The 26287-nt window shown below is 38.2% G+C and overlaps 1 protein-coding gene across 5 annotated transcripts; it reads right to left on the reverse strand.

The window, feature by feature from the left end:
- Positions 1-358: 358 nt before the first annotated feature.
- Positions 359-25494, reverse strand: syt15 (synaptotagmin 15). 5 transcript variants are annotated; one of them, XM_031906254.1, is made up of 8 exons: positions 25330-25493; positions 19794-19995; positions 17577-17719; positions 15754-16049; positions 14028-14198; positions 11471-11591; positions 5875-6057; positions 359-720 (listed from the first exon to the last, which is right to left on the reverse strand). In XM_031906254.1, the coding sequence occupies exons 1-8, from the start codon at positions 25334-25336 to the stop codon at positions 584-586; spliced, it is 1260 nt and encodes a 419-aa protein (XP_031762114.1). In that variant the 5' UTR covers positions 25337-25493; the 3' UTR covers positions 359-583. The 5 variants fall into 5 exon arrangements, with proteins under 5 accessions (XP_031762114.1, XP_002941809.1, XP_031762116.1 ...); XM_002941763.5 differs by having other exon boundaries at positions 19794-19998; XM_031906255.1 differs by lacking the exon at positions 359-720 and adding an exon at positions 5464-5616 and having other exon boundaries at positions 19794-19998.
- Positions 25495-26287: the final 793 nt, after the last annotated feature.

The following is a 26287-nucleotide window of genomic DNA, read 5'->3' on the forward strand; positions in this document are numbered from 1 at the left end:
ACAGCTAGAGCTGAGTTTCTATGGGAACCAGAAATGGCATCTCTTCACTGGCTGCTAGACTGGGGGGGGGTGTTTAGTAATCTGAGCTTAGAACAACTGAGCATGCCCACCAGCCAGAAGTCAAAGCAAATTCCTGAGGGAGGGGGCCGAGTGGGTTACAGGAGGAGAAGGAAAGCTAAGTGATTAAGGAGATGTTGCAGCCTTACTATTAACCTCTGTACAACCAGTGTGGCAGGTATTGAAAGATTTCAAAGAGGCTGTTCACTGATTAAATTTTTGTGTGTGGGGTTAACATGTCCTTTAAACTTTTGAATACATTATACTGTATTTAAAAAAAAAACTCTTTAACAGAACAGTAGAAGTTGGAAAACAGATTGCTCATTGTTGCACAATTTAATAACACTGAAATGTAGCAGCAGAAGACCTCTTTGCAGTCCCAGCAAATGGACTATATTCAAAGGTTTCTTGTTTCTTTCTCAGTCCTAGTTTGCACTGTAATACCCTGTGATACCCAACCATTGGGTAAAGAACTTCACCTGATGATAAGTAAGCTTCCATTTTCACTTGATTTGTTACATGACTTTCAAGTGTTAATGCACAGAGCATGCCATCGCTTCACCAGGTCTTTTGGCTTGTTAAGCATTTCATTCCAGTGTTCTAGTTCTCTCCCTCTAGTATACATATACGGTCCAACTACAACTCGGCCCAGCAAGTGGCTCTCTGTAAATGGAAGAGAGAAACATCAATCAAGTATGTCTTAGGCTAAGGGGCAAAGTTACTAATCCACGAACGTCCAAAAAGCGTCTGAATGCGTTTTTTCGTAATGATCGGTATTTTGCAACTTTTTCGAGCGCTCAATACGAAAAAGTCGCGACAATTCGCGAAAGTCGTAATGGCTATGAAAAAGTCGCGACAATTCACGAAAGTCATAATGGCTATGAAAAAGTCGCGACAATTCACAAAATTTGTAATGGCTATGAAAAAGTTGCGACAATTCGCGCAAGTCGCAACGGCTACGAAAAAGTCGCAAAAAATAGGAAAAAGACGCAAATTGTTCCTTTTCCAATCCGAATTTTTCCCATTCGGATTCGGATTCGTGGATTAGTAAATCAGCCCCTAAGTAGTCATTTTAACAGAATATATAAATACTAAATGTATTTACCATTTTACTCATAATAGCATGTACAGAGCAACAGTGAATAGCTGTGATACCTTTTCTATCAACCCTATACGATTAATTATCGTGCAAATTATTGAATTGAATATGTGTTCTTCTTAGCTATTAATGTATAAATAGGCCTGCATTCTTCCCACTTCAAACTTAAGAAGCTCCAAGATCAGAATGGTTGCATATTTCATTTAAATCTTTCTCAAAAGTCTCAACTGTTTTTTACTATAATTCTGTAATCATTTTCCTGCTGTTTTTAAAAAATTTTCATGCTAGAATGTAATGGCAGCAGAAAATAGATATACGCTATTATAGCAAATTGCACTGGCTTTGTTCACATTATATACATATACATATTTGGTAAGAGCTACTGTGTATCGGGGTTGAACCTCTTACAGCAAGGTATTAAAACTCAAACTGTAGAACAGTCAGCATCCCTTGACAGAAAAAGGTAACTAATGTTCTTACTAGCGCTCACCACCAGAAGGACTGACTCAATTCTTCCCACACAGACTATACCCCAGTTTAACAAACCAGACATCCCAAAAGAAAAACCTGTATCTGAATTATACAGGAAAAAGGTACAAAGGGGTTCCAAACCTTAATAAAGGCAGGGGATGTATTTTATGTTTCGGATTAAAGGAAAAATAAAGTCAAAGTCACTTGGGGGTGCCAAAATGTTAGGCACCCCCAAGTGACTTTGACCGCCTACCTTTTACCCCGGGCTGGTGCCCCTGTGAGGAAGGAACAGCACCAGCCCGGGGTAGCTGCCGGCGCTTCCTTGCTGCTGATTCGCTGCGCGCGCATGCGCAGTAGAGTGAAAAGCCGAACTTAAATGTTAAAGTCGGCTTTTCACTCTACTGCGCATGCGCCCACCGCTGGCACTCAGGAAAAGGAAGCGAGGAAGACGGAAGCGCTGCGCTCCAGGTGCCCCGGGCTGGTGCTGTTTTCTCCTAACAGGGGCACCAGCCCGGGGTACGAGGTAAGCGGTTAAAGTCACTTGGGGGTGCCTAACATTTTGGCACCCCCAAGTGACTTTGACTTTCGTTTCCCTTTAAGGACATCCTTCGTCCCTTAAGCTATTAAATACAATTTAAGCAAGTAACATAAATCTCCTTTTCTCTGGAATTTACTGTTTAGACAAAGGAAAAATAGGGATATTCCAAAGCAGTTCCCTCTCCATACAACTAGAAAAGAAAGGAGAAGAAGGCCTCCTCTCATTCTCTAACTCATGTTAGTACCTCTTTTTTAAAGGATACAAAAATATTAAAAGTATTAAATTTCTGTGTGAACTGACCAGGTGGCCATTTGTATAAGTTGTTCAGTAGACATTTGGTTCCAGCAAACTATGAAGGGGTTCATTGAATGAGTAGAATGGGCTATAATTTGAGATAGGGTACCTTGTGCTTTCTTAAATGTTGGTCTATACGATTACAGAATCAAAAAAGAATCTGATGCACAGAAATCATTTGTGCAGGCCACGTAATATATTCAAGGGATCCTGCCACATCCAGATTGTGTAGTTGTGGCTTCCCAGACTTCCATGGCTGCTCAAAAAATAAAAGAATAATGTGTTCCCGTTTAAAGTGAAATAACCAGGTGAAACCTCCTAAGCACTGCATTGTGTAAATGAATAAACAGGTAGGGAAAACTACAGAAATCCAGATGGCCAGACAGAAAGTCTTCTTTCATATAAACCAGTCAAGAGCAACTATCCCTAGAGGACTGAAGAGAGGACACTAAAGAGCCCTTTAGAATTAAGTTTAAATTCCATGGAGGGGTCAAATGTAAAAAAGGGAGCTAACTGGCCCACCCACTGGAGAAATGACCAAATGGAGCACTGGTCAGGATTACAAAAGTACTGATGTGGCCAACACTTGAACCTTAAGTGATGCAAGGCATGGATATACTGTAAATACAGATCTCACTGCTGAAAACAGAGCATTCCAGGTACTGGAAACTGCACCACCTTGAAGTCACAAATTCTAATATACCAGCCACAACTTGTGTCATTCCTTAATTATGTCTTCCTGATTTTGATTATTGTCTTAATAGCTTTAATATTAAAGCCCTTTCTGTGGAGTATTTTACTCTCATTTAGGTGGTTTAGATCCTAGGGAAATTGGGCATACCGCTTTAGCTATGTCACCGATCTATGGAAAGCTGGGCCATGCAGGGCCAATTAGAATAACTAGTGAACACCAGCTACAACTCTGTTGGTACAATTAGATCATCAACTGCCTCCACTGTGCAGGCACAGAAGAATAAACACAGGGCTTTCTGATTGTGTTTAAAAGCCAAAAGATCCGCTCCTTTTAGTCTGAACTGCCCTGTTGGTTGGAATATTGAAGGATTTAGAGCCTGCTTACCTAGATCCAGGCACTAACGCTCAAATGTTTGGTAGAATACCTGCCTAAATTTGAGGAAGAAACTGTTCTGCCTAAAAAAGTATAACTCTGACCAGCCACTACACATAGTAGGGTTGATTCACTAAACTTCGTTAAAACGTGCGCTATTTATAGCATGCGTTAAAAATTTTATCGCATCTAATTTTTCGCGTTTTAACGCACGATTCACTAAAAGTATATTTGCGTTAATTTAGACGCAATGCTGTTTGCGTTATTTAAGTCGCAAAGACTATTTTCGTGCAGTAATTGAAGGAACGCACGCAAATTAACGCATCGCGCACAAAGTCGCCGCATGCGAAAAAACACACGCCATATTAGCCATACACGCCATTACTTTCGTAAAACTACTTTTATGAAATGCAAACTGGAGGCTACATCACTCTAGGCATGCAAATTAACGTATGCGGTAGCAACTTAACGCATGTGTTAATACTTTAGCGAAATGCGCATTTTTTTCGCATCAATTTTAACGCAAAAAAGTGTGCAATAAAACTTATCGACCTTTAGTGAATCAACCCTAGTGTACTGCCCTGGCACTGCAATGCAATTTTTGTGAAGTAGATCCTGCAAATACATGAAGGCTAGTTAAATAGCAATCATCTCCAGCATAATTTAGAATACAAGGCCAAAAATGCCACAGGAAACTTTATAATTCCCCCTCTGCTCATTGCCTAGGGTGGGCGAATGATGGGGGAGTGAAGCAGTGGCTATAAAAGTCGACCCTTCACTCCTAGACCTTTTAAATCTAGAATGTCTACATCTATGATATATGGCAGTCGCAATTAGCACTTAGACTGGTTAAAAGCAACAACTGTCCAATAAACATTACCGGTATTTACATTTTTCTTCCATTTATTAAATATCAGGTCAAGTTTTAATTGCAAAAAGAAAAATAATTCTCATTTGATGTTTCTCTTTCTTTAAAACAGAGTTGAGCCAGGTAAATATTTGGTTTACCAGTTGAGGTGACCATTTGCTGGACAGTCATCGAGTTATTAAACTGATTTGTCCACAGGCAGAATTGTTGGATATTGTATGGTTGGCCATACATTGTGATGTCCAAATAATGCAGTTCCATTGCAGTGCAAACTAAGGTGTGCCACTGGGATTATGTAAGGGTTGCCTTGAGCCTAACAGCACTGCACTTTACTGAATTTTTAAATCAACACAGGGTGCAGAGTGCAGACCCCATGCACTAGACATAGCTGGCATAGTTATCTGGAAAATATATAAAGGACATGGCTTGTGCTTTAGCTCACATACCAGGAGCATGCACAGTTGAAACCAGTACCTGATCGCCTTTGTTCAGGCTCCTGGTCAATGGTTACTGCTAAAGAGCCAGTGACAGGGAGTCAAACCTGCTATTAGGTCAAGTTTCAATGCAATACATTTACTACTTTACATTTTACAATGTTATTACTATGACTTGTTTAAATGGAATGTAATGGCTTCCCACAAAATGTATGTATCAGGCCCAGACTGGCAATCTGTGGGTTCTGGCAAATGCTAGAGGTGCTGCTGTAAGATGCCATAGACAGTCACTATTTAGTGGGCTGGTGTGTTTGTGCCTCTGTGTACTTGAAATGCCAGGGCACATTTTAAATCCTAGTCCAAGCCATTTTTTGAATCCCTTAAAAGAAGCTATAATACAGTATACATTTATTTAAATTTTTTGTTGCGTAGTAGAAATAAGGTCTAGTTCTAGCAGTCACATTTGACAGGCCCAGCCTCCAATCCTCTGAAATTCAGCACTAATTAATGTATGCTGTGCTCTCTGCTATAGAAGCTAATCTGAAACAAGTACACATGGGACCTAGCAGGGTCTTTAGTCTTAGGTGCCAACTGGCTCCCTCTGCACACAGTAGAGAAAATAAAAGCCAACCGAGCTGATTTCCCAACAAAATTTATTGGATCACAATATCTGGATAAGAGTGTTAATGTACTACAGTACATTCAGACCTTTCCCTTCAGAGCATTTAAAAAAGCCAAGCAGAAAAGATTTGCATTGTGGGTTATCGAGCCAATCTTCAAGGTATTAGTCTGATAGAACCAAAGACAGAAGGAACAGAAATTGTATGGTTAGCCATATACTGTGATGGTGTTGTGTCCCACTGCACCACTTCTTTACCTGGCAATTCCTTATGTTCCTACAACATGGTGCGTAAGAGTAACATGATGTATATTTAATCTCTTCTAAATTGTGTTGGTGGGTATCGCTGGTAACATTTTAGAAAAAAAGAATTGCTAGGCATACACAGCAAAATAATTCTAAATGTCAGATTCATTTTGGCATCTTACTTTCTCCTTGCGCATTCTGATAAACAGCCAGACTCAAGCTTGCTGTATCCAGCCCTATGTGCTCCACCTTGAAACTGAAGGTTTCATTGTAAACTGGGTTTGCTGTCCCACAGATTGCGGCTGTCTTCTTGCATTTGACAAGTTTGTTGTGATTCATGAAAGAGACTTTGACAAAAGCTGAACCTGAAGTAACACAAAATTACAAAGTGAGTTGAGTACCATAGAATTCTTAGATAAAAATAGGTATGTTAACCCATTTTTCCTGAAATGTTTTATTTTATATTTGATAATCCTTGTTTTCATATTACTTTATGTATATTTTAAATTTTAGGCTAACGAGTCCCATGGCAAGCAGACAAGGCATTAAAGGTATAGGATCATTTATCTGGAAGTTAATTATTATGAAAGCTATAAAGTATATTAATGCCATTTCCCATCCACAGTGTCCAATTTAAACAAATAATACTTAATTTTTACTAATTTCTGGTCTAAGACAGTAACTTATACTTAAAGGTAACAAAGCTACTATGAATTAATGGGAAACAATCTTATTGGATTTTTTTAAAAATTTTTTTTTACTGTTTTTTGTAGTCTTACCAAAATGGTGCTCCCCATTATGCAAAGATGCTTTGTCCTGAAAACCCGAAGTCCCAAACATTCTGCATAACAGATACTTACATGTTGTATATTCTTACATTTCAATAACTGCATTTTCTAATTGATTTATATTAAAGGAACAGTAACATCAAAAAATTAAAGTGTTTTAAAGTAATTAAAATATAATGTGCTGTTGCTCTGCAAAAAACTGGTGTTTTTGCTACAGAAAAGCTACTATATAAATAAGCTGCTGTATAGCCATGGGGGCAGCCATTCAAGCTGGAAAAAAGGAGAAAAGGCACAGGTTACATAGCAGATAACTAGTAGATAAGCCCCATATAATGGGGGTTTATCTGTTATCTGCTAAGTAACCTGTGCCTTTTCTCCTTTGAATGGCTGCCCCGATGGCTACACAGCAGCTTACTTATATAAACTATAGTAGTCTTTCTGAGGCAAACACACCAGTTGTAGCAATGCAGGGCAGCAGTACATTATATTGTTATTACTTTTATACACTTTCATTTTTTGGCGTTACTGTTCCTTTAACAGCTTTTTCCGGTGGCATTTATTCACTCTTATCCCACTAGCACTTGTTTACTACTCTCCGAAATGCCCAGAGTTTGCAGTCATTTTAGACTAGTTAATTTTTCTTATTAAGATTTTAGTGTATTAACCTTTTATCTACCAATTAATGTAGAAAATTGGAGATAGACTGATTGTGGGGTGGAATAAAGTTTATGTTATGGCTGGTAAAGGTGGCTATTCACTAAACCAAGCTATTCACAAACATCCTGGAGCTATAGGAATGCCCCCTGTCCTTTGAAAATTGATGGTAAAATTTCCATGCTGATCAACAAAGAATAAGGTTCTCCCACCTCTGCATTTAACCTCAATTTCAGACAAAATATTTTTTTTTCTCATATATAGGTACTGGTGGATTACACCTTAAAGTTGCCGCCCAAGGCACAGGCCGGAGGTGTGTATATATAAATACGACCCTGTGTCTCTGGAACTGCAAAAAACATACTCTGCAATCCCCCGAAATACATTGCAAAACTCAAGACTGATTATATTTCCTGGTTATTCATTTTATTCAAGGTATCCTAGAAATTCTAATAACATACTGGTATTTTTTAGTCTGTGAAAAAGGCATTTGAGTAAGGATTTCCTTAGACTTTGTACATTGTACTCTGTGTATATGACAATAAACTTGAACTGATATATGATGCACAGAAAATCATGAAAGAAAATGCTTTCCTTTTCTGTTTTGCATATAAAAACAATTTGAAGCAAATGGTCTTAATAACCAGACCTCTTCCTTCCTCCTGCTTATCTGCTACATTTCCCTTGTGTGTGTTTAATCAAATCACAGTAAAACCAGACCAAGCAATGAAAGGATGGCCTTACAGAATGATGGCTAATGATCACTAAACACTAAATGGATTCAATTATATTAGGGCAAATATCAGCAGCCTTTACCATTTTTACTGTGTGGGAATCAGAGATTGAACACACTTTTTTTTTTAGAGTGTTCTCACTCCAAATGCTATATTATATTTTCCACTGTAGAAATGTATGTCCCTTAAAGAGACAGTAAAATAAAATACATTTTTTAATTTAGGGTGACCAGATCACTTAAAATTCAGGGACACATCTAATAAATACATGTTGCAGGGCAGTACTGATTGCATTTTAAAACAATTGCAATCAGCCCTGCTAGACTTGTCCCTGAATTTTCAAGTGATCTGGTCACTGTATTTAAATTGGGGACTGTATACCACTTTGTTCAACATGAGTTCAATGAATAGGGAATGCACTTTTTGTCTATTGTTTTAAATGTTGTTTTTAGCCCATTGGGAAATCAAAGCTCTTCCCTGTTTGTTTCTTGTAAGGTAAATAATTGGATTACTAGTGCATAGATAAGCGCAAGGACTAAAGGTGGCCATACACGCACCGATATTATCGTACGAAACCTCGTTTCGTACGATAATCGGTGCGTGTATGGCATGTCGGCGAGTCGACCGATATCGCAGGAAGCTGCCGATATCGGACGACTCGCCGATCGGACAAGTTTGAAAATTTTGATCGGGCGCCATAGAAGGCGCCTGACCAAAATTCTCCCTTCAGAGCTGAATCGGCAGAAGGAGGTAGAAATCCTATTGTTTCTACCTCCTTACCTGCCGATTCAGCCCTGAATGGTGTGTGGCGGATCTTACGATGTTTCGTGCGACCGATGGTCGTACGAAACATCGTCGGATCGCCACGTGTATGGCCACCTTAAGCAGGGAGTTTTGCTGCGGGCAACTAATCTCCCCGTGTGCCAGAGCCCTAAATATGTAGTAGCTTCAATTTCCCTGTTTGTGTTATTAGTTTAAAGGAGAAGGAAAGGCTAAGTCACTTGGGGGTGCCAAAATGTTAAGCACCCCCAAGTGACTTAGATCGCTCACCTCATACCCCGGGCTGGTGCCCCTGTACGGAGAGAACAGCACCAGCCCGGGGTAGCAGCGATCGCTTCCTCCTTCCTGTAGCGCCACGTGCGCATGCGCAGTAGAGTGAAAAGCCGAACTTAAAAAACAAAGTCGGCTTTTTACTCTACTGCGCATGCGCCGGCCGACGGATTTCGCCGGGAGAAGAGAGAGGACCTACAGGTACCCCGGGCTGGTGCTTTTTTCTCCTAACAGGGGCACCAGCCCAGGGTACAAGGTAAGCCAAGTCACTTGGGGGTGCCTAACATTTTGGCACCCCCAAGTGACTTAGCCTTTCCTTCTCCTTTAAGAAATAAAAAAATCCATTGATTTTTCTCATTATTATGTAAAAAGTATGGGCAGCACATGCTCCTCTCCTCTTGAATAAAGGGATTACAAAGAGACCCCTTACAAAGAGACTATCCTCCCCTCTGTGTTTCCCCCCACCCCTCCACTCTTTCTTTTGAGTTCTTTTTCCACCTCTCCTTCCAATAATTATTTTAGACCTTCCATCTTTTTTTTTTCCTCTCCGTATGATCCACAATAGATTAGCCATACCCCACATGCAGTACTGGCACTTTAAGTACCTGTGAAACACCCATAAAAGGATGTTAACAAGCATTATCATAAGCTTACCTTGTTATCTCAACTACTTCAGCTCCAATGTAGTGTGCAAAGTGCCATAACTACCTTTCCTTGTTGCAAAACTGATGAAGGTTCTGTGGCAGAGGATCAGTATAGAACTGGCCTGAAACCCCCTGATGTTGCACTCGAGTGCCTACATACCACCTTCCAGCCCTTAACACTGTCAAACACATATGCATTGGAGCAGCCACAAATCTAAAACAGCAATTGAGCAACAGGCAATGGCACTGTGTAAAGGACAAAAAATAAAAAATCTTGTATAAGGTGCTTTTGTGCTCCTAAGTACCCCTGCACTTAGCAGCAGTCTCAGATGAGCCCTACTGCCTTCTGGTACCTAGAGATAAGTGCATTCTCACCTGTTCTTTTTAACATCTATGTACATAAGTTATATTATTATTGTGTAAATATCATTAGTGTATTGCAGAATTTAATGAAAGACAGATTGCTATCCTTGCTATAACCACTATTTTGTTGTCCTGTAGGTGAACTAAAATTATTGGCCTGTAGGCTCTACAAGGTAGGAACTTGCTGTACCTGAAATGACTAATGGCTACTGGTGTATGATGATCCAGTAATGCCTAGTCTTGTATCCCTATAATAACTTTACTGTTGTATTATTATAATCTATACAGAATATTAGGGATAAGTATTCTTGTTCATGTTTAGAAAGGGGCTAGATGTATAATTGCCTTTGGGATTGAGCATTGTTATAGGAAACCCCAGGTTAGTTAAGGAACTCACACAACGTTTCAGGCAAAAAGACCTTGTTAGTTGAGGTTTTTTCCCCCCGAGCAGGTATTCTTGAATCACAAAAAGTGCAGCACTTTTTTTCCCCCCGGGCTTTCTTACATAAGAAAAAGTTTGGCACCTAAAAGCTGCTAAACTTTTTCCAATTTAAGAAAGCCCACTCAGGGAAAAAAAACTCAACTAACACTGTTTTTTTCCCCAAAACCCTGAGTGAGTTTCCCAAAGGCTTGAGTTTCAGCAAAATACTGGAACCGAAAAAACATGTTTCTGTCAAGTTTTGTCTGCTGTATTTATGTATCACAAATTAACTATCTACTCTCTATTTTTATAAACCTTCAAAATGAATTTTTTTTACAATTGCAGTACACAATGGCACATTTCAAACTCTGTGAACAGGTGGCAAAATGCTCCCCCTGCTGGTGCAAATCTCCATGTTTTTTATTCTCAATTCAGTTTTTTTCATTCTAATTTAATTGCAATGTCATTTGCTTATGATATAGATACAAATTAGCACCCCCATTTGTTGCACGCAAGCCAGCTGCTTGGTCCTGCACACAGAGCATAAAGAATTCTGATTTGGACTATACTATCTGCAAATTTGCAAGTCTCTGCAACTCTGAGGTCTCCTTGCACAGCAAACATTAGTTCCCTATGAATATCTCCCCCCCCATGCTTTTCCTTCTTCCAACAATTTTTGTGTTAACTTGATTAAAGTAAAATTACTTCTATTTAAGAATTATTTCATTTCTAATAATGTTTTATCCACAGAGGAAATCTTAACTACAGGACTGTTTTATCGCCATCTATAGAAAAAAAAGCCAAATATCTGACATCTTTCTGTCAGCACTGCCGTTTCAAAAAATGCTACTTCTGGAATATTTATAGCCAAAGCAAATACAACTCCTGCAATCATTCCAGCGAAGTGTGCATAAAATTGGCTGTTCAGGCAAAACAGGTGAAAGGTAAAACTGCAAGTGACAAAACTATTAATTTTATATTTTATAGTTCTATAACTGCTAAAAATGATACAGATCTCTATATAATATTATTCATAAAAAGTTAATTTGCTTTTTTTTGAACACACAGCTCATGATATGTTAATAAATAGCCACTATTGCGGAGTAATATTAAAAATCCCTTACTTATTACGCCACGTTCTTCCAGAAACTGTAAGCCCTTTGCTCGAAGCAGCACAACAGTCAGGCGACCCAGGTAATCATTGTAGCTAAGAGAGAACTGGATGTTTCCATATTCTGATGGTGGCTTAGCAAAAATAATTAGAACAGAACTAATTAGAAATTTCTATGTCCTGCTATAAGTCTGTAGCTACCACTCATTTGGCAGAACACATATTTGAAACTACATCTTAAACTTGGGATAGACTGGTGGTGTAGCCCAGGTCTGACCACCAATTTTAAAAAATAAAATGATGTATGCTCTCAGTACAGAAAAAATAGAAAATGTATATTACAAGGTAGCTTGTCTTGCTCTATGGTAAAAGTGTGTGCATGCAATCTAACATAATAATATCTGATCTGCCCAGAACAATTTTTATGAAGCAGAGCCAGTAGTTCTAGAGAGGCTGTATTTTACAAATGTACAATCAAGAGCACGTTGGCAGGTTATCTTATCTCTCTTTATGTCAGACAGACAGTACCAATAAAGTGGTGCTATACGAAAACAAAGATAATAAACATGATATTGATAAAAGCTATGGACTTGTGTACACTGTAGTCATTTCATCAGCTAAACATCTGCAAAAAGAAGAAATATCACATATATTAATAGTTACTTAAGATTATACTTTTCAACTAGGCTTTGTGCAGTTTAGCTCCATTAAATAACATCTTTGGCAATACAGACAGAGATTCAAAATGGTTGTTTTGAATCTCCCTTGACTGGCAACAAAATTCCAGGGAAATCTATATTTGTGTGTCAGACCTTGGGCATTAGGGTTTCGGGGAGGCTAAAGTTCAGGTATAGGATCTGTTATTCGGAATCCTGTCATTCGGATCCTTAATGAAGGCAAAACAAAACTAGTGAGTCTGTTTAATGTTTAAATGATTTGTTGGTAGCCTTAAGGTATGGAGGTCCAAATTATGGAAAGATCCCTTATGTCCTGAGCATTCTGGATAACAGGTCCCATACCTGAACTGGGGGAGGTAAAGGGGATTGTTCACCTTAAAATTAACTTTTACTATTATGTAGTCTAGTGTTTCTTAACTTTTTTCTCTGGGAAACCCGACTAAGGGGGCGATTCACTAAAGGTCAATAACGCTTATTGCATCGTTTTTTCCGTTAAAAAGCATGCAATAATTACTTTGATTCATCAAAGTCATTTCACATGCTTTAATCCACATATCGCATAAGCAAAAAAACGCATCATCGCAATGCGTTATTTCTAACGCATTGCATTAATTAGCGAATAGAAATAGTACTGACGCATGATTCACAAATACATATGAAGCATTAAACGCGCAAAATATTGCGTTAATCTGTGCGAATATTAACACCTACTTGGGGTAGGCGGTGCTTAAAGAAAATTGCAGTTCATGAGCTTTTGGAAACACAACATGGAGTTTGCAGTCGTATTTTTTCAAGTATGTGTTGGCCCTAGAGTGATGCATCCTCCAGTTTTCAGGGAAATGGTCATTTTCAGAAAGTAATGGTTGCGTGCGTAATATATTGCGTGCTGCGTAAAATATCGCACGCAGCGTAATATATCGCTTGAAAATATGTCATCGCAAGATAAATAACGTCAAGAACATCGCTTCTTAATTAGTGAATTGAGCATTAGGTCGCAAAAAATAAGAAGTGATAAAATTTTTAATTCATGCTATAAATATTGCTCGTTTTATGGACCTTTAGTGAATCGGCCCTTAAGTATGAAAATCATCCTGGTGACTGACAAATTGGTTTAGAATTAGATATGTGAGAAGCAATGTTAATGTACTTAAGGGAGGGAGGGTGATGGGAACCCATTTTAAACATCATGGGCTAACAAGACAGTTGTCATAATGGAAGCTAAATAAAAAGATAAGCTATAAAATAAAAATTTATAGTGCTGTGGAGAGCTCCAAAAATGTTGTTCCACCCACAAAATAAAGAAAGAGATATTGTGCACACAAATTTTTAGGCAAACACACACAACAAATTATGGAGAGCAGAAGAATGTTCTGGGGAAACACATAATTTTGTACTTATTATGACTCCACTTGTGTACATAGAGAACCACTTTCTAGTTGCTGAGCACCCGTATGGTAAAGCAATATAGTTGCTATAGTGATATGAAGCTGGGAACCTTTAGCTCTAATGCCTTATGCATTTCAGGTTCCACCACCCTTAACCATAACTCTTTTATCTTTTCTATTTACCGTATAAGTATTACAAATGCCAGATATAACAGCTATTCTCAATTATTTTTTAATGAGGGTTGAGGGGCTTGTTACAGTTGACCACAGCCCGTCACCTATAGAAACCCATGAGCAGGTATCAATTGCTGGTAACCTGTATAACAAAGAAAAACATTCTATTGGTTGCTATAGGTTACTGCACCTAGGTGCAGGGAAAAAACAAGACTTTTAAAGGACTATTACAAACTATTGGGCCCCTTCCTTCTAAATACATGTCTTTCAGGAAATTAGTTTTTTTTTTTAATGGAAAATATATAGAGTATAGCATACAATATTATTTTCTCACCTCCAGGTTTTCAAGTTCCAGATCTCTCCAGATTACCACATTCTCATCATCTGTTAATGACTCATTTTTCAAGGGAAAGACCACCTGTCCAAGAAGGTGGTGTTTCTTTATTTTATCCACATGATAAATGGAAAATCTCAAAGTCCTCTGATGTACAGTTTTACCTGAAACCTGCACAAAGTCACGCGTTACATCAAACTTTGATATGTAGGCACACACAATAATGACATATGAGAACTTTCTTTCTGGACAGAATACATATTTTGGTTAAAAATATAGTTAAAACCCTTAAAATAATGTCAGCTTAACTTAGATACTGGTCCAACCTGTTTATCACACTGTTTTGTCAACATATTAGGGTAATAAGGATGTAGCATAGAATATACAGTTGTACATGTAATATGACCATTGGGTCTTCAGGACTATCTGCTTACAAAGAATCATGATGGAATTACATTGCTAAAAAGTAATAAGAGTAATGTACAAGTCATGTACAATATAAATATACATGGTTTGTGGGAAGAAGAGACATGCTGACTTTCAATATTAACCTGCACAATTATTAGAGGGTGAACAGCATGGAGTGGTTTCTACAGGCTTAAGCACATTGGCATTAACAGCTAAAACATACTTTTACCATAAAAACAACACTTGGAGGTCCCATAACTCAGGGTGAAGGCTGCTGACAAAAACAATCGCTTGTTTGACAATAAACATTAGCTGTTTAACTTTACCTACTTTTCCATTGATTATATAATAAGCTGTAGCAGACAAGCTAGTACAGGTATAGGACCCGTTATCCAGAATGCTCGGGACCAAGGGTATTCTGGATAAGGGGTCTTTCTGTAATTTGGATCTCCATACCTTAAGTCTACTAAAAAATCAATAAAACATTAATTAAACCCAATAGGATTGTTTTGCATCCAATAAGGATTATTTATATCTTAGTTGAGATCAATTACAAGGTACTGTTTTATTATTACAGAGAAAAAGGAAATCAGTTTTAAAATTCTGAATTATTTGATTAAAATGGAGTCTATGGGAGACGGGCTTTCCGTAATTCAGAGCTTTCTGGATAACGGGTTTCCGAATAAGGGATCCCATACCTGTACATGGCACATACAACCCAGTTCCAACTATATGGACTGCTTTACCCAAGTAGCTTCATGGAAAAAATGAATGACTAGTTATATTTTACTGGTCCTATCAAGCAAAAGATAAGCAAATATGAACAGCTGGGAATTTCTCACCCATAGGACTGAAAAAAACATTAAGCACAGTGTAGATAATTTTTTTACTTTCAGAAAAGTTTTCGGCCCCTTGAAGCTGGTTGATAGTGGGAGGCTTCAGCTACCAACACAGAGAGCTTTTTATGAACAATGCCAGTTAAATTTTTGTTTATTTCCATGATAACTGCTCTTAGGAGCAATACAAATAATCAATTATCACTTTTTCTATTTATTAATATCCTTTTCAGTCCTGACCGACTGTATTTCTAGGTAGCTAATACGAACATTATTGTAAACACGTTATCAATCTCCTTTTAATTGGTACATTTAAAAGGTTATTAAAGGTTATTAAATTGAATGTGTGCCAATTTACATGGCAATGAGAGGGGGTGGTAAAGGCCTAAGGGCAATTGTCACCCATGACCAGGTCATTCTGAGATGAAACTGCAAATTATTATAAGAAGCACACTGCATTTGTGCCTGAGACCTTTCCTTACCTGAAAGACAAACGTTTCATCAAATTGTGGGTTCACAGTTTTACGCTTTGTTTTAGACTGCAGATGGCGCCTCTCATCAGGAAGCAGATGGATCTTCACAAACGGATTACAGGAATCTGACCCAAACTGTAAATTTCTCACTTTCATGAGGGACACCACAAGCCTCTCTGTCTCTAGTTCATATTCTACCGCAAACCAAATACGCCCAATGTTTCCTTCTGGAAAATCAGTTTCTTCATTTTCTTCTGGGAATTTGTACAAAGCAGGGTTAATGGAACCAACAACGTATGCCCCTCCTGTAAAAAAAAAGATACCGGTATATAAATTTTTTATGCAAAAGGGATTTCCCCAGTTTACTTTGCATTTACTTGATTTATCTATAAACATCAGCATGTGTAGCAGACTGTAAAATTCCCATGAACTTAGTGTCTTTGTCAGAAACATAACTATGAATAAATATTTAAACTGCATATGTTTGTGTGTGTGTGTATGTGTGTGTATATTTATTTATATAAAAGTTTTTAGTTTTTTTTCTATTTTTGTAAATTAAAAGTTTTGTTGGCACCAAGGCACAGTACAGGTATGGGACCCGTTATCCAGAATGCTCGGGACCTGGGGGTTTTCAGGATAAGGGGATCTTTCTGTAATTCGGATCTCCTACCTTTAGTCTATTTAAAAAATGTTTTAAACAGTAATTAAACCCAATAAGATTGTTTTGTCCCCAATAAGGGTTAATTATATCTTAGTTGGGATCAAGTAGAGGTACAGTTTTATTATTACAGAGAAAAAGGAAATCATTTTTAAAAATGTGAATTATTTGCTTATTATGAAGTCTATGGGAGATGACCTTTCCATAATTCAGAACTTTTTGGATAATGGGTTTCCGAAAAAGGGGTTCGATACCTGTATAAATATACTGCAAATTATATCTATCTATCTATCATCTATCTATCTATCTATCTATCTATCTATCTATCTATCTATCTATCAGGCTTTAGTCAAAGTTATGGGATTTTGCCTTTATAAAATTTGCAATACATACTTCTAAATCCCTTTGGATGACCTGCTCTTCTGTGATTTATATTCTGCAGTCTCTGGGTAACTCAATGAGCAGCTGCAGTCTACAAAACATGCAGAAATAAATAGAGTACCAGCAGTGTCATACAATTTTACTGGTTGTTTTCTCCCTGTGTGATATCCTGTGTGGAGAATTGGCTTTGCATTAACTTCCAAACTATATTACATTCATTTAAAATTTTTCATTTCTGAAATAGTTCAGTTTAGTACGTAGTACATTTTTTGCAATTTTTTGAGAATCCATTTTTTCATTTGCGAATTCTGTAGCTCTGGGGGAATAGTCCTTCTCCCACAGATCTACATAACACCCAAGTGACTAATTGCTCAAAATTGTCTCATGTGCTATTGCCCTTAAACTGCTATGGAGTCTAAACTTTAATGAAGTTGTATCTTTTAATTTGCTAAGCTTTATTACACCAATGACCCTAATATTCTACTTAATCCTGCTCAGGAAAGCCTTCAGAATACACTAATACTGTGACTCCAGCGGCTAAACTTGATTTTTAAGAAATTGTTATTTTGTTATGTGTTATTTCAAAATAACTTTAAAAAAAAAATCTCAGACACAGAAGTGTTAATGAAACCAAGTGCAAATTTCCATTGGGACAACCCTATCAACATCAAACACTGGAAGGAATGAAATTAATCTTTTAAGCTTTTCATTGGTCTTCCCCAATGCTAGTTCACAATCATTAGAGGTAACAAGGAACAGGCAACTTTTACAATTGAGTGTATGCATTCATTACCCAAAGAGCAAAAGGATGAACGTGGGAGGAAATCAGGTGCAGTATAAGGCTCACTGTCATCCTGAATACGTTCTCCATTTCCCAAACCAATCCAGTCTCGGCCGCGGAACTTGGGTGGCACAATGAAAGGCACATGTTTCATTCTAAGGAAAAAAAATACAATGGTCAAACAGGATAGGTAACAGGATAGTAAGTATAGATTTTCTGTCCAAGAGCACCAGATTTTAAAGATGCTTAGAGAGGTCTATATATTTACAAAAATAAAGGGTCAATAATTGTACAGTTTTTTGCAATTGCAAATGCCACAAGTGTTAAGACTTTGAGTGGAAGAAAAATCTTTCACCAACAAAGTGCAGAAGCCATGGAAGAAAGGAAGTAAGAGTCCAACACTGATAACATAGGGACTAAGGGGGCAATGATTTAGTTTTAGAGTTTTGTACCAGAAAGGTGATTTCTAGCATTTTTTTTACCGAGAATATTACTACAAATTTAAACAAGCCCACTTAATTTAAAGTAATGTGGAATTGCTGCCAAGTACTGGGTCATGTTTATTGATAGATGCTGTATTTTCAAGTGATATACATCTGTCATAAACATAGACATGTCACTCAGTTCAGACTTTTACTACTGACTTTGAATAGAGGGTCATTTCCTAGTGTTTTGTCCCCCTCCCATGAAGCAAGAAAATGCTGTTCTGCCGTTATCCTTAATAAAGCTTATCTTGCAGTTGAAAAGCCCTGATTTCTAATCTTATACTTATTTCCAGATAAGAACTACACACAGTTAATAAATTACAGCTGGACTTTATAAAAAGATCTGCATTTCTATGGTTTCCCAGAGGGTTCTCGAGTGAATGTGAGACAAAGGGAGTGATAGGAACAGTGATCACTTTAAAGGAAGTGTACAACTGTCAGTTGCTAGTGGAACTCTGTTCTTTGTCTGATGAAAATAATCTGAAAGGGTGACTTAAGGTGCCCATACACCTTCAGATCTGCTCGCTTGGCGATGTCGCCAAGCAAGCAGATCTTCTCCCGATATCCCCCACCTGCGGTTTGGCCCTGGTGCCAAACGATCAAATTATAGCGACGGGTATAGGCAAAGTCGGTCCGGGGACCGCATCAACGAGCCCATGCGGTCCCCGATCCGACTAGATTTTTTAACCTGTCTGATCGAGATCTGGCCAATTTCAGGCCAGATGTCGGTCGGGCAGGTCCGTCGTTAGTGCTCATACACGGCCGACCAATATCGGCAGCTAGAATCATCCCGTGTATGGGACCTTTACACATTGTAGAAGATATTAGCTTTGAATGACACAATAGTAGCCACTGGACCTACAGATTATAACAAAATAAAAACATGTTCCAATTCTGTAACTTCTGAAGTAGGAAGAGATTTGATTTTGGTTCTGACCTCCAACAAAATGGTTGATACTGCCTCCCCCAACCCCCCTATGGATAGTAACATATTTTCTACAAATAGTACAATATAAAACCAAGAGACAAATGGCAGTGAGATCAGGAGCAAAGTCAGGAGCCCCAAAATAACTTTGAGTTTCAAACTTCTGGTATAAAGTAGTATGCAGAAATGTCAACTGTCTAATTTACAGGGAGTCTCCTGGTTTTGCACCCAGCCTGGCAGTCTGATGCATTCATTCTTTAATCTCCAACATTAGGGAGTTATTACTGAAAACATTTAAAGTTTTTAACTTGGCAGCTGGCACCTAGATGGTTCCACTCATACCTCACTTGGATCTCTTTACTACTAGTCAGCAAGGCAAGCCCATGCTCTCTTCTTAAAGGTGTCCTTTTTATATTCAGTGCTTCATTGTCACTGGCCTGTACCTGGTGCTACTGTACAATCCCAGGTACGCAGTATAAAAAACTAATGAGTGTGCTATGGACGCATTACAGGTGTCATTGCTGCAGACCACTATCTGCTGTTTTTCATTTAACAGTGTGAATATTTAATTCTGTAAGAGAAAATTTGCTTCTCAACTAAGTTCATATGGGCCATTTAATATGTATCCTGTTTTAGTTCTACCTTAATACTTAGATAATAGTGCTTTTATTTTAGTTAAACTTGTATGCAGGTGATTTGGAATATATTACACGGGACTGTAATATATTAGTGTACTATTCAGAATTTTTGTAACCATGTTTGCTAGTACAATACATACATTATTCTCACATTACAATTGGATTATTGGGAACTTCTTACACAGCATCTTTGTTATGGGTCCCCAACGACATAGAATCCTTGTCCACTGCAATAACTTCTGTGTGTGTAGGTGGAACTTGATTGAAAAACTCTTCATATTGACTGGAGAAGCAAAATCTTTTCCTTAAAATATATACTCCTATTCCGATGAGAAGCAAAATGGCAACAACACCAATGACTCCTCCAGCCACTGCAGCCACTTCTTCTAATATAAGAAACAGGCACAGGAGAACATAGTTACACTCATAAGTTGCTCAATATTTTAGGCAGGTTAAGGTTTCTTTTGTAGAGAAGGAAGTATTTTCAAAATTTCCCCCACCCCAAAGAAAAGGAATTGCTAAAACATAATTTAAAAGGGAAGGTCATCTTAAAAATAACTTTTAGTATGATGTAGGCAGAGGTATTTTAAAACAATATGCAAGGTGTCTTTTTATTCTTTTTGGTTTTTTAAATTCTGGTTGCTTGGAGGCGGCATACTGAAAAATGAATGGGCTTATTTATCAGTTTTTAAGTTTGTGAATTTGAGTTTGTCTTTCTAAATCGAATAAATTGGCATATCAAGAGGTTGCATATTTATTAATAAGGAAAATTTTTGAGGTTGAGAATATGGCTTGACTTGGCCTATGACAATTCCCATTGATTTCTATAGAAACTCACAAGCTTTTAAATGGCAAATTTTTACATTCGAGTTTTCATGTTTTTTGCACCTAATAAATACTAGACATTCGAGTTTGAGTTTTTTAAGTGCAATAAAATTCAAATTGAGAAAAAGAATCAAGCTTGACCATTGATAAATCACCCCCTTAGTGTATTGGAAAGATGTGAATAACAAGAAATAATAATAACACTAAAGTGTAGATTGGAGATTAATCTGTGACTAGATTAGGGATAGAAATTGCAAGTTCTGTTCTAAAACAGAGATTCCATGTGGTTAAGTTCTGAGTGTGTCTTGGCCTGTCTGTTTCTAAATTTCAATGGTTCAAGTCATAGGGTGCAAATTACTGGAGTAGGTAACAAAATGCCACACAGATTATCAGTAGCACAGTAGCGCACTGCAACTATACAGAGTATGTAGCATGCAACAGAGTATTTTATTATTTATTATGTGTCCCTGTCCCAAGTTAAGCTTACAATCTAAGGTCTCAATCATATTGACACACACCAGGGTCATTTCTGTTGAAGGTCTAGGTTACTGCTTACAGATTTAGCAGTATACAACTACTAATACAAGTCCCAATTTGCCAATTTCATCAGAAGACAATATGCCTGTATGTCTGCATGGAGGAAACACAGACAAGCATGGGAAAAAATACAAATGCCTTGCATGTAATGCTCAGACCAGAATCAAATTTAGAACCCCAGTCAGAAGTGGAGATGACTTATCTTTAGGTGAACAATACACTGGGCAGATTTCTTATTAGTCATACCTGGAGTTCACACAATTCAAAGTAAAAAACATCAATTGCATTTTTTTTATGATTGTGCTATCCCCCAGAACCTTTACAAAGGTCCAAGCCAGCTTCCTATTACCGTATATACTCGAATATAAGCCGATCCGAATATAAGCCGAGGTACCTAATTTTACCTAAGAAAACTGGAAAAACTTATTGACTCGAGTATAAGCCTAGGGCGGGAAATTCAGCAGCTACTGCTAAGTTTTAATAATCAAAATAAATACCAATAAAATTACATTAATTGAGGCATCAGTGGGGTATATGTTATTCAATATTTATTTAAAAAAATAAAAACAGTAAACTAGCTCTGTAAGCGGAGAAGAGGGTCAACAAAAACAATATGAGTACTACCCCACGCTCATTGCACATTGGCAAACTGGCAGCAGACCCGGTCCCGGAGGAGATGTAAGGGGAAATACATATTGCTAGTGGGAGCCTAGGCCAGGGCACTGGAGGGTCTGGTTGCGGGTGGCCTTATTTGCACACAAAGGAGAGAGGGTGCTAGTCTAGAGGGAACCATGGCACCCGACTCGAGTATAAGCCCAGGGTTACTTTTTTCAGCACATTTTGGGTGCTGAAAAACTAGGCTTATACTTGAGTATATACAGTAATTGTTCTAATTTAAGCAGAATAACCAAAACCTGTGATAAGAGGTGCAGAAAAATACTTGAGAGCATAACTGGATGGTCAACTCCAACAAAACACTAAGGCTCGTCTGTTTTTTTTTTTTGGCAGCAGTATCACAACCATACATAATATGCCAAATAATGTACAGTCTCCAGGAAAACACAGGCCTGGATTTGTGGAAAGGCCAAAAAGGCCGAGGCCTAGGGCGGCGGGATTGTAGGGGCGACATGCCACCTGTGCCACACCTGCAATGGTGACTGGGCAAATAGAAGGTCTCAACAGACATTTTACTTTCCTGCCGTCCCAGTCCCTACTATTGTCGCTATTAATAGCACTGTGCTTTAGAAACAGAGGTCAGGCAGGCGGGGAGGATTTTAAATCTGCAGAGGCAGAGATGGAGTTAGCGGTGGCCACAGGGTGCAAAAGGGGCTAACCTAAGATGGTGGTTGCAGCCTAAGAAATTGTTGCAAGCGAGATCTTCAGTGGTTCCAAAGTAGATCCAGGGTCGGACTGAGCCACCGGGACACTGGGAAAAATCCCGGTGGGCCCCGGCGGCCCAGACCCGACCCTTGCCGGTGCTCCATCTTGCTCGACCGTTCCTCCCCTGATGCATTAAATTTACACGAACTCAGGGGAGGACATCGGGTGGGGGACCCTGTGAGGGGTTAGGGGGGCCCCTGTGGGGGGGGATTAAGAGGGAAATGGACAGAGACCGAGAAAATGTATAGTTTAAAGTTTGGAATAAATGGTGTAAACAAATATAATTTTACCTCCATGGAGATCTCAAGCTACAGAGGGATTCTTACTGGAAGGATTCAAAAAGGATTTCAGTTCAGCTATAGCAGCAATTAGAGTAATACTAGCACAAAACCCTAATTTGTAAGATTTTTTCAAATTTAAAAAGGATTAAATACTAAGTTAAGAATTAAGCTGAAAGTTTCTGTTGGTTGACAATTACTTCTTCAGCAACAGGGTTTGGGAGACCAGGCTTTATACAGTTCTTGTACTAATTTGCTTTCTCCACATAACTATGAGTTTACTAGATGATTCATTTACCAAAGCTGGTATCAGGTTTTCATAGAACTCAAGAGCTATCTCTATCTGCATCCCCTCAGTGACTGGTGGGAGAAAGATGGCACAAGTTGGATGTTGGATCAAAGATTATTTAGAGAGAGTCAAAATTTGTCAGAAACTCTTTTAATCATTTCACCGGACTAAGGGCTATGCCACACGGGGGCTGCTTCTTGGCTTTGAAAAGCTTGTGTCAGTGTGCAGGCACACGCAGCGTATTTCTGCTTGAAACTACCCGAGTATGCAGTTTCAGGCAGAAATATGCAGCGTGTTTCTGCACCTATGCGGATTTAATGCTTTGTGGGTGCAGACACAACTTTTTCAAGTGGAAGGGTTGATTCTCAGCAAGCTTGCAGAGAATCACCCCCGTGTGACATAGGTCTTAAGGTGTGCTTTTAGACATCCAAAATGACTAGCTGAAAAGTCTTGCGTCTTTATGCATACTTCGTCTACATGTGTCTGCACCGGAGCGTATCTTATTCATTCCGGTGCAGGCACAGGTAGGAGGCGGATGGCGGTATTTTCTTATCTGACTTTAGCCTAAGGTTAGTATTGGAGACATTTATAAGGTTAGTGCAGTGTTAGCTCGTTTAGAGAATCCAATATCTGATATGCTTGCGACTTGTGGTTTTGTAAATAAGGGATCTTTCCATAATTTGGATCCCCATATCTTAAGTCTGCTAAAAATAATTTAAACATTAAATAAACCCAACAGGATTGTATTGCACCAATATGGGGTTATGTAGCTAATTTAGGATCAAGTACAATGTGCTATTTTATTATTACAGAGGAAATGAATATCAGAATTATTTACTTTAAATGGAGTCTATGGGAGATGGCGTTCCTGTTATTCTGAGCTTTCTGGATAATAGGTTTCCAGATAAGGGATCCTATACCTATACTAGGCTCATTCTACCAGGATGCTGGCAAAGTCCTGGACATAAATGGCTCAGACTTCACTAGAGGAACTATGCAAAGCAACTGCCTGGTCCATACCTACCTTCATCAAGTTTTTTTTGCAAACCAAGCAGCTTTTGGAAAAATCTGTGTTTTAGGCTGCTGTGTCTAGATAAATTATTGGCGCTCTTTTTCTAGATGAGGGACAGTTGAGTTAGGTTCCTCTGGTCCTACTACCATGTAAAAGAACAGGAAAAGGGAAAGTCCTGTTTTCCTTACCATAGTTTTCTTTTCCTGGACTGTAACATAGCAGTAAGCATAATTTTAAATTTTCCCTGCTCTTAATTACAGGGGAGTCTTCCTTTTATCCAAGACATTCACAGGGGAAGCTAGTAAGGAAAATGTTTTTTAAGTGGCTATTGTCATTTGCTGCCCTTTTGTGCACACAGTCGTGTTGCTATTCAGGAAAAGAAAATTACTGTAAATAACAGTAAATAATGTTTATTGCTTTAGTAGTGCCATTTATTACACTCACTCAATATTTTCAATGTGCAAACATTTTTCTTTTGAATGAATTTAATAAATATCTTTTGTCAACATTTAGTGACCCCTCCAAAAGTACAAAAACACTGCAAATGTTCTAACTACAAGTGGTATTTTTGAACCAAAAAAAGTGCCAGTCTAAAAAATACCTTATGTGTAAAAAAATTTGAAATGAAGTAACTGTATAATGAAGAATGGTACATTGCAAAATGCACATTTTCTTATTAATGCAAATTTTAACTATTTATGACTTTTATTACATTTCCCCATAAAAGTTAATATGAAGGTGAGCTTTGCCTTTTACACTGTACATCATACATATAAATTAACTAATAATAATGGTTGGTTCATACCTTAAGCAAAATACCCCTACACATTGCTTTCCTCATTTTACAGTTATGTATCTCATATGATAAAAATGGAAAACTATGCTTAATGTTTGCGATATTGCTGTCATTTTCATGGTTCATTTCTAAAATGATAATTTGCTCTACAAAAATATACAAATCTGCCAATTCAAGCAAATGAACATTTTACTAGCCCTGAAGTTATTACAGAAAAAGTAGATTTTTTCCCCACAATTTTGACAATGTCACCAAACAAGTGCAGCAGCACAGGACAATACAGTACAGAAATGTGATACATGCCATAACACATAGGAATGCAGCTCTCATTACACCCTTATACCCATATGTGCAAGTTCTAAGCTATTCCTGGAAATCTAACTAATGAACAATTGAAATATAGCACAATACTGAAAATATAACATAATTCTGAAATTAGAATTTACACAAAATATCTATTTGTTGAGACAGATCTAACCCCCACAACTGCCCTGCTATCAAGGTGGGATATAAGAGACACTCCAGCTGTTACAGCACTACAACTCCCAGTACCCTGAAGCCAAAAAGCTGCCTTTCCCTCAGGTGAAAGCTATAACTCACCAGACATGACTGGATCCCACAGTGAGAAGCTGAATATTCTCTTCTGTAAATGTTATTTAGGAGAACTCAGTGTGTCATTCCATTAAAAACTCTTTGTTCCTTCCTCACCCTTGCTCCAAAATTCATGAGAGTGTTAGAGGCAGCGCTTCAGACACACTGCAGCCACTCACCTCCTCCAGAAATCAAATACACTGTGCTGGGGAAGCCCCGCCCTTTCAAAGCAAAGAAGCTTTTTTACATTTCACATTGACCAGTTGACTGAAATGACAGCCTGTACTAAATGCAATAAGGTTTTTTATTTCAGAGGTAAGCTGCCGTCTCACATTTATATGCAGCTTCAGATAATTCATTTACATAGTCATTATTCAGGGGGCCCGGTGCTGATAGATCGAATCAATGTGTACTGACACTGAAAACTAGGGGTGACACTTTTACCATTCCAAAAGTCAGACAGGGAGGCAGGGTAGTGATGTCACAAGGTGGGTGTTGATGTCAGAAGGGGGTGTAGATTATATACAGTGAGAGGAAGTGGATACTGGCACCACATTTTATACATATTCTTTCCAGGTCCAGACTGGCAACCTGTGGATTTTGGCAAATGCCTGCTGTAAGATGCTATAGACTATAGAGGATCAGTTTTTATTAGACTGGTGGTGAGCTGTTGGGGATTCTGTGTATTTGAAATGCCAGGGCATTTCTACAATACACATATTATCCAAGCTGTATAGTTACACAGTTAGTTAATTTGGGTTGAAAAAAGACAATAGTCCATCAAGTTTAACCCCTTAAAATGACCTCCAGTGCATATATATATACCTTATGTATACATAACGCACCTATCAATACAATCAAATATACAGAGATATATATACATACATAAACAGACCTATTGATAAACTTACATATACAGAAATATATATAGCAAAGGCAAAATTGACGGCACTCACAGGATTTCTTC

The sequence above is a fragment of the Xenopus tropicalis genome, chromosome 7, assembly GCF_000004195.4.
Source record: "Xenopus tropicalis strain Nigerian chromosome 7, UCB_Xtro_10.0, whole genome shotgun sequence".
In the NCBI taxonomy this organism is placed as follows: domain Eukaryota; kingdom Metazoa; phylum Chordata; class Amphibia; order Anura; family Pipidae; genus Xenopus; species Xenopus tropicalis.

Bases quoted from the DNA above. Each gene is read 5' to 3' on its own strand.
- syt15 (XM_002941763.5), bottom strand. The intron at 14,199-15,753 runs GTAAGGAAAGGT...GACTTTGTGCAG, and splicing joins ATGAAACGTTTGTCTTTCAG to GTTTCAGGTAAAACTGTACA. The intron at 6,058-11,470 runs GTAAGGGATTTT...GTGTTACTTCAG, and splicing joins GGAAGAACGTGGCGTAATAA to GTTCAGCTTTTGTCAAAGTC.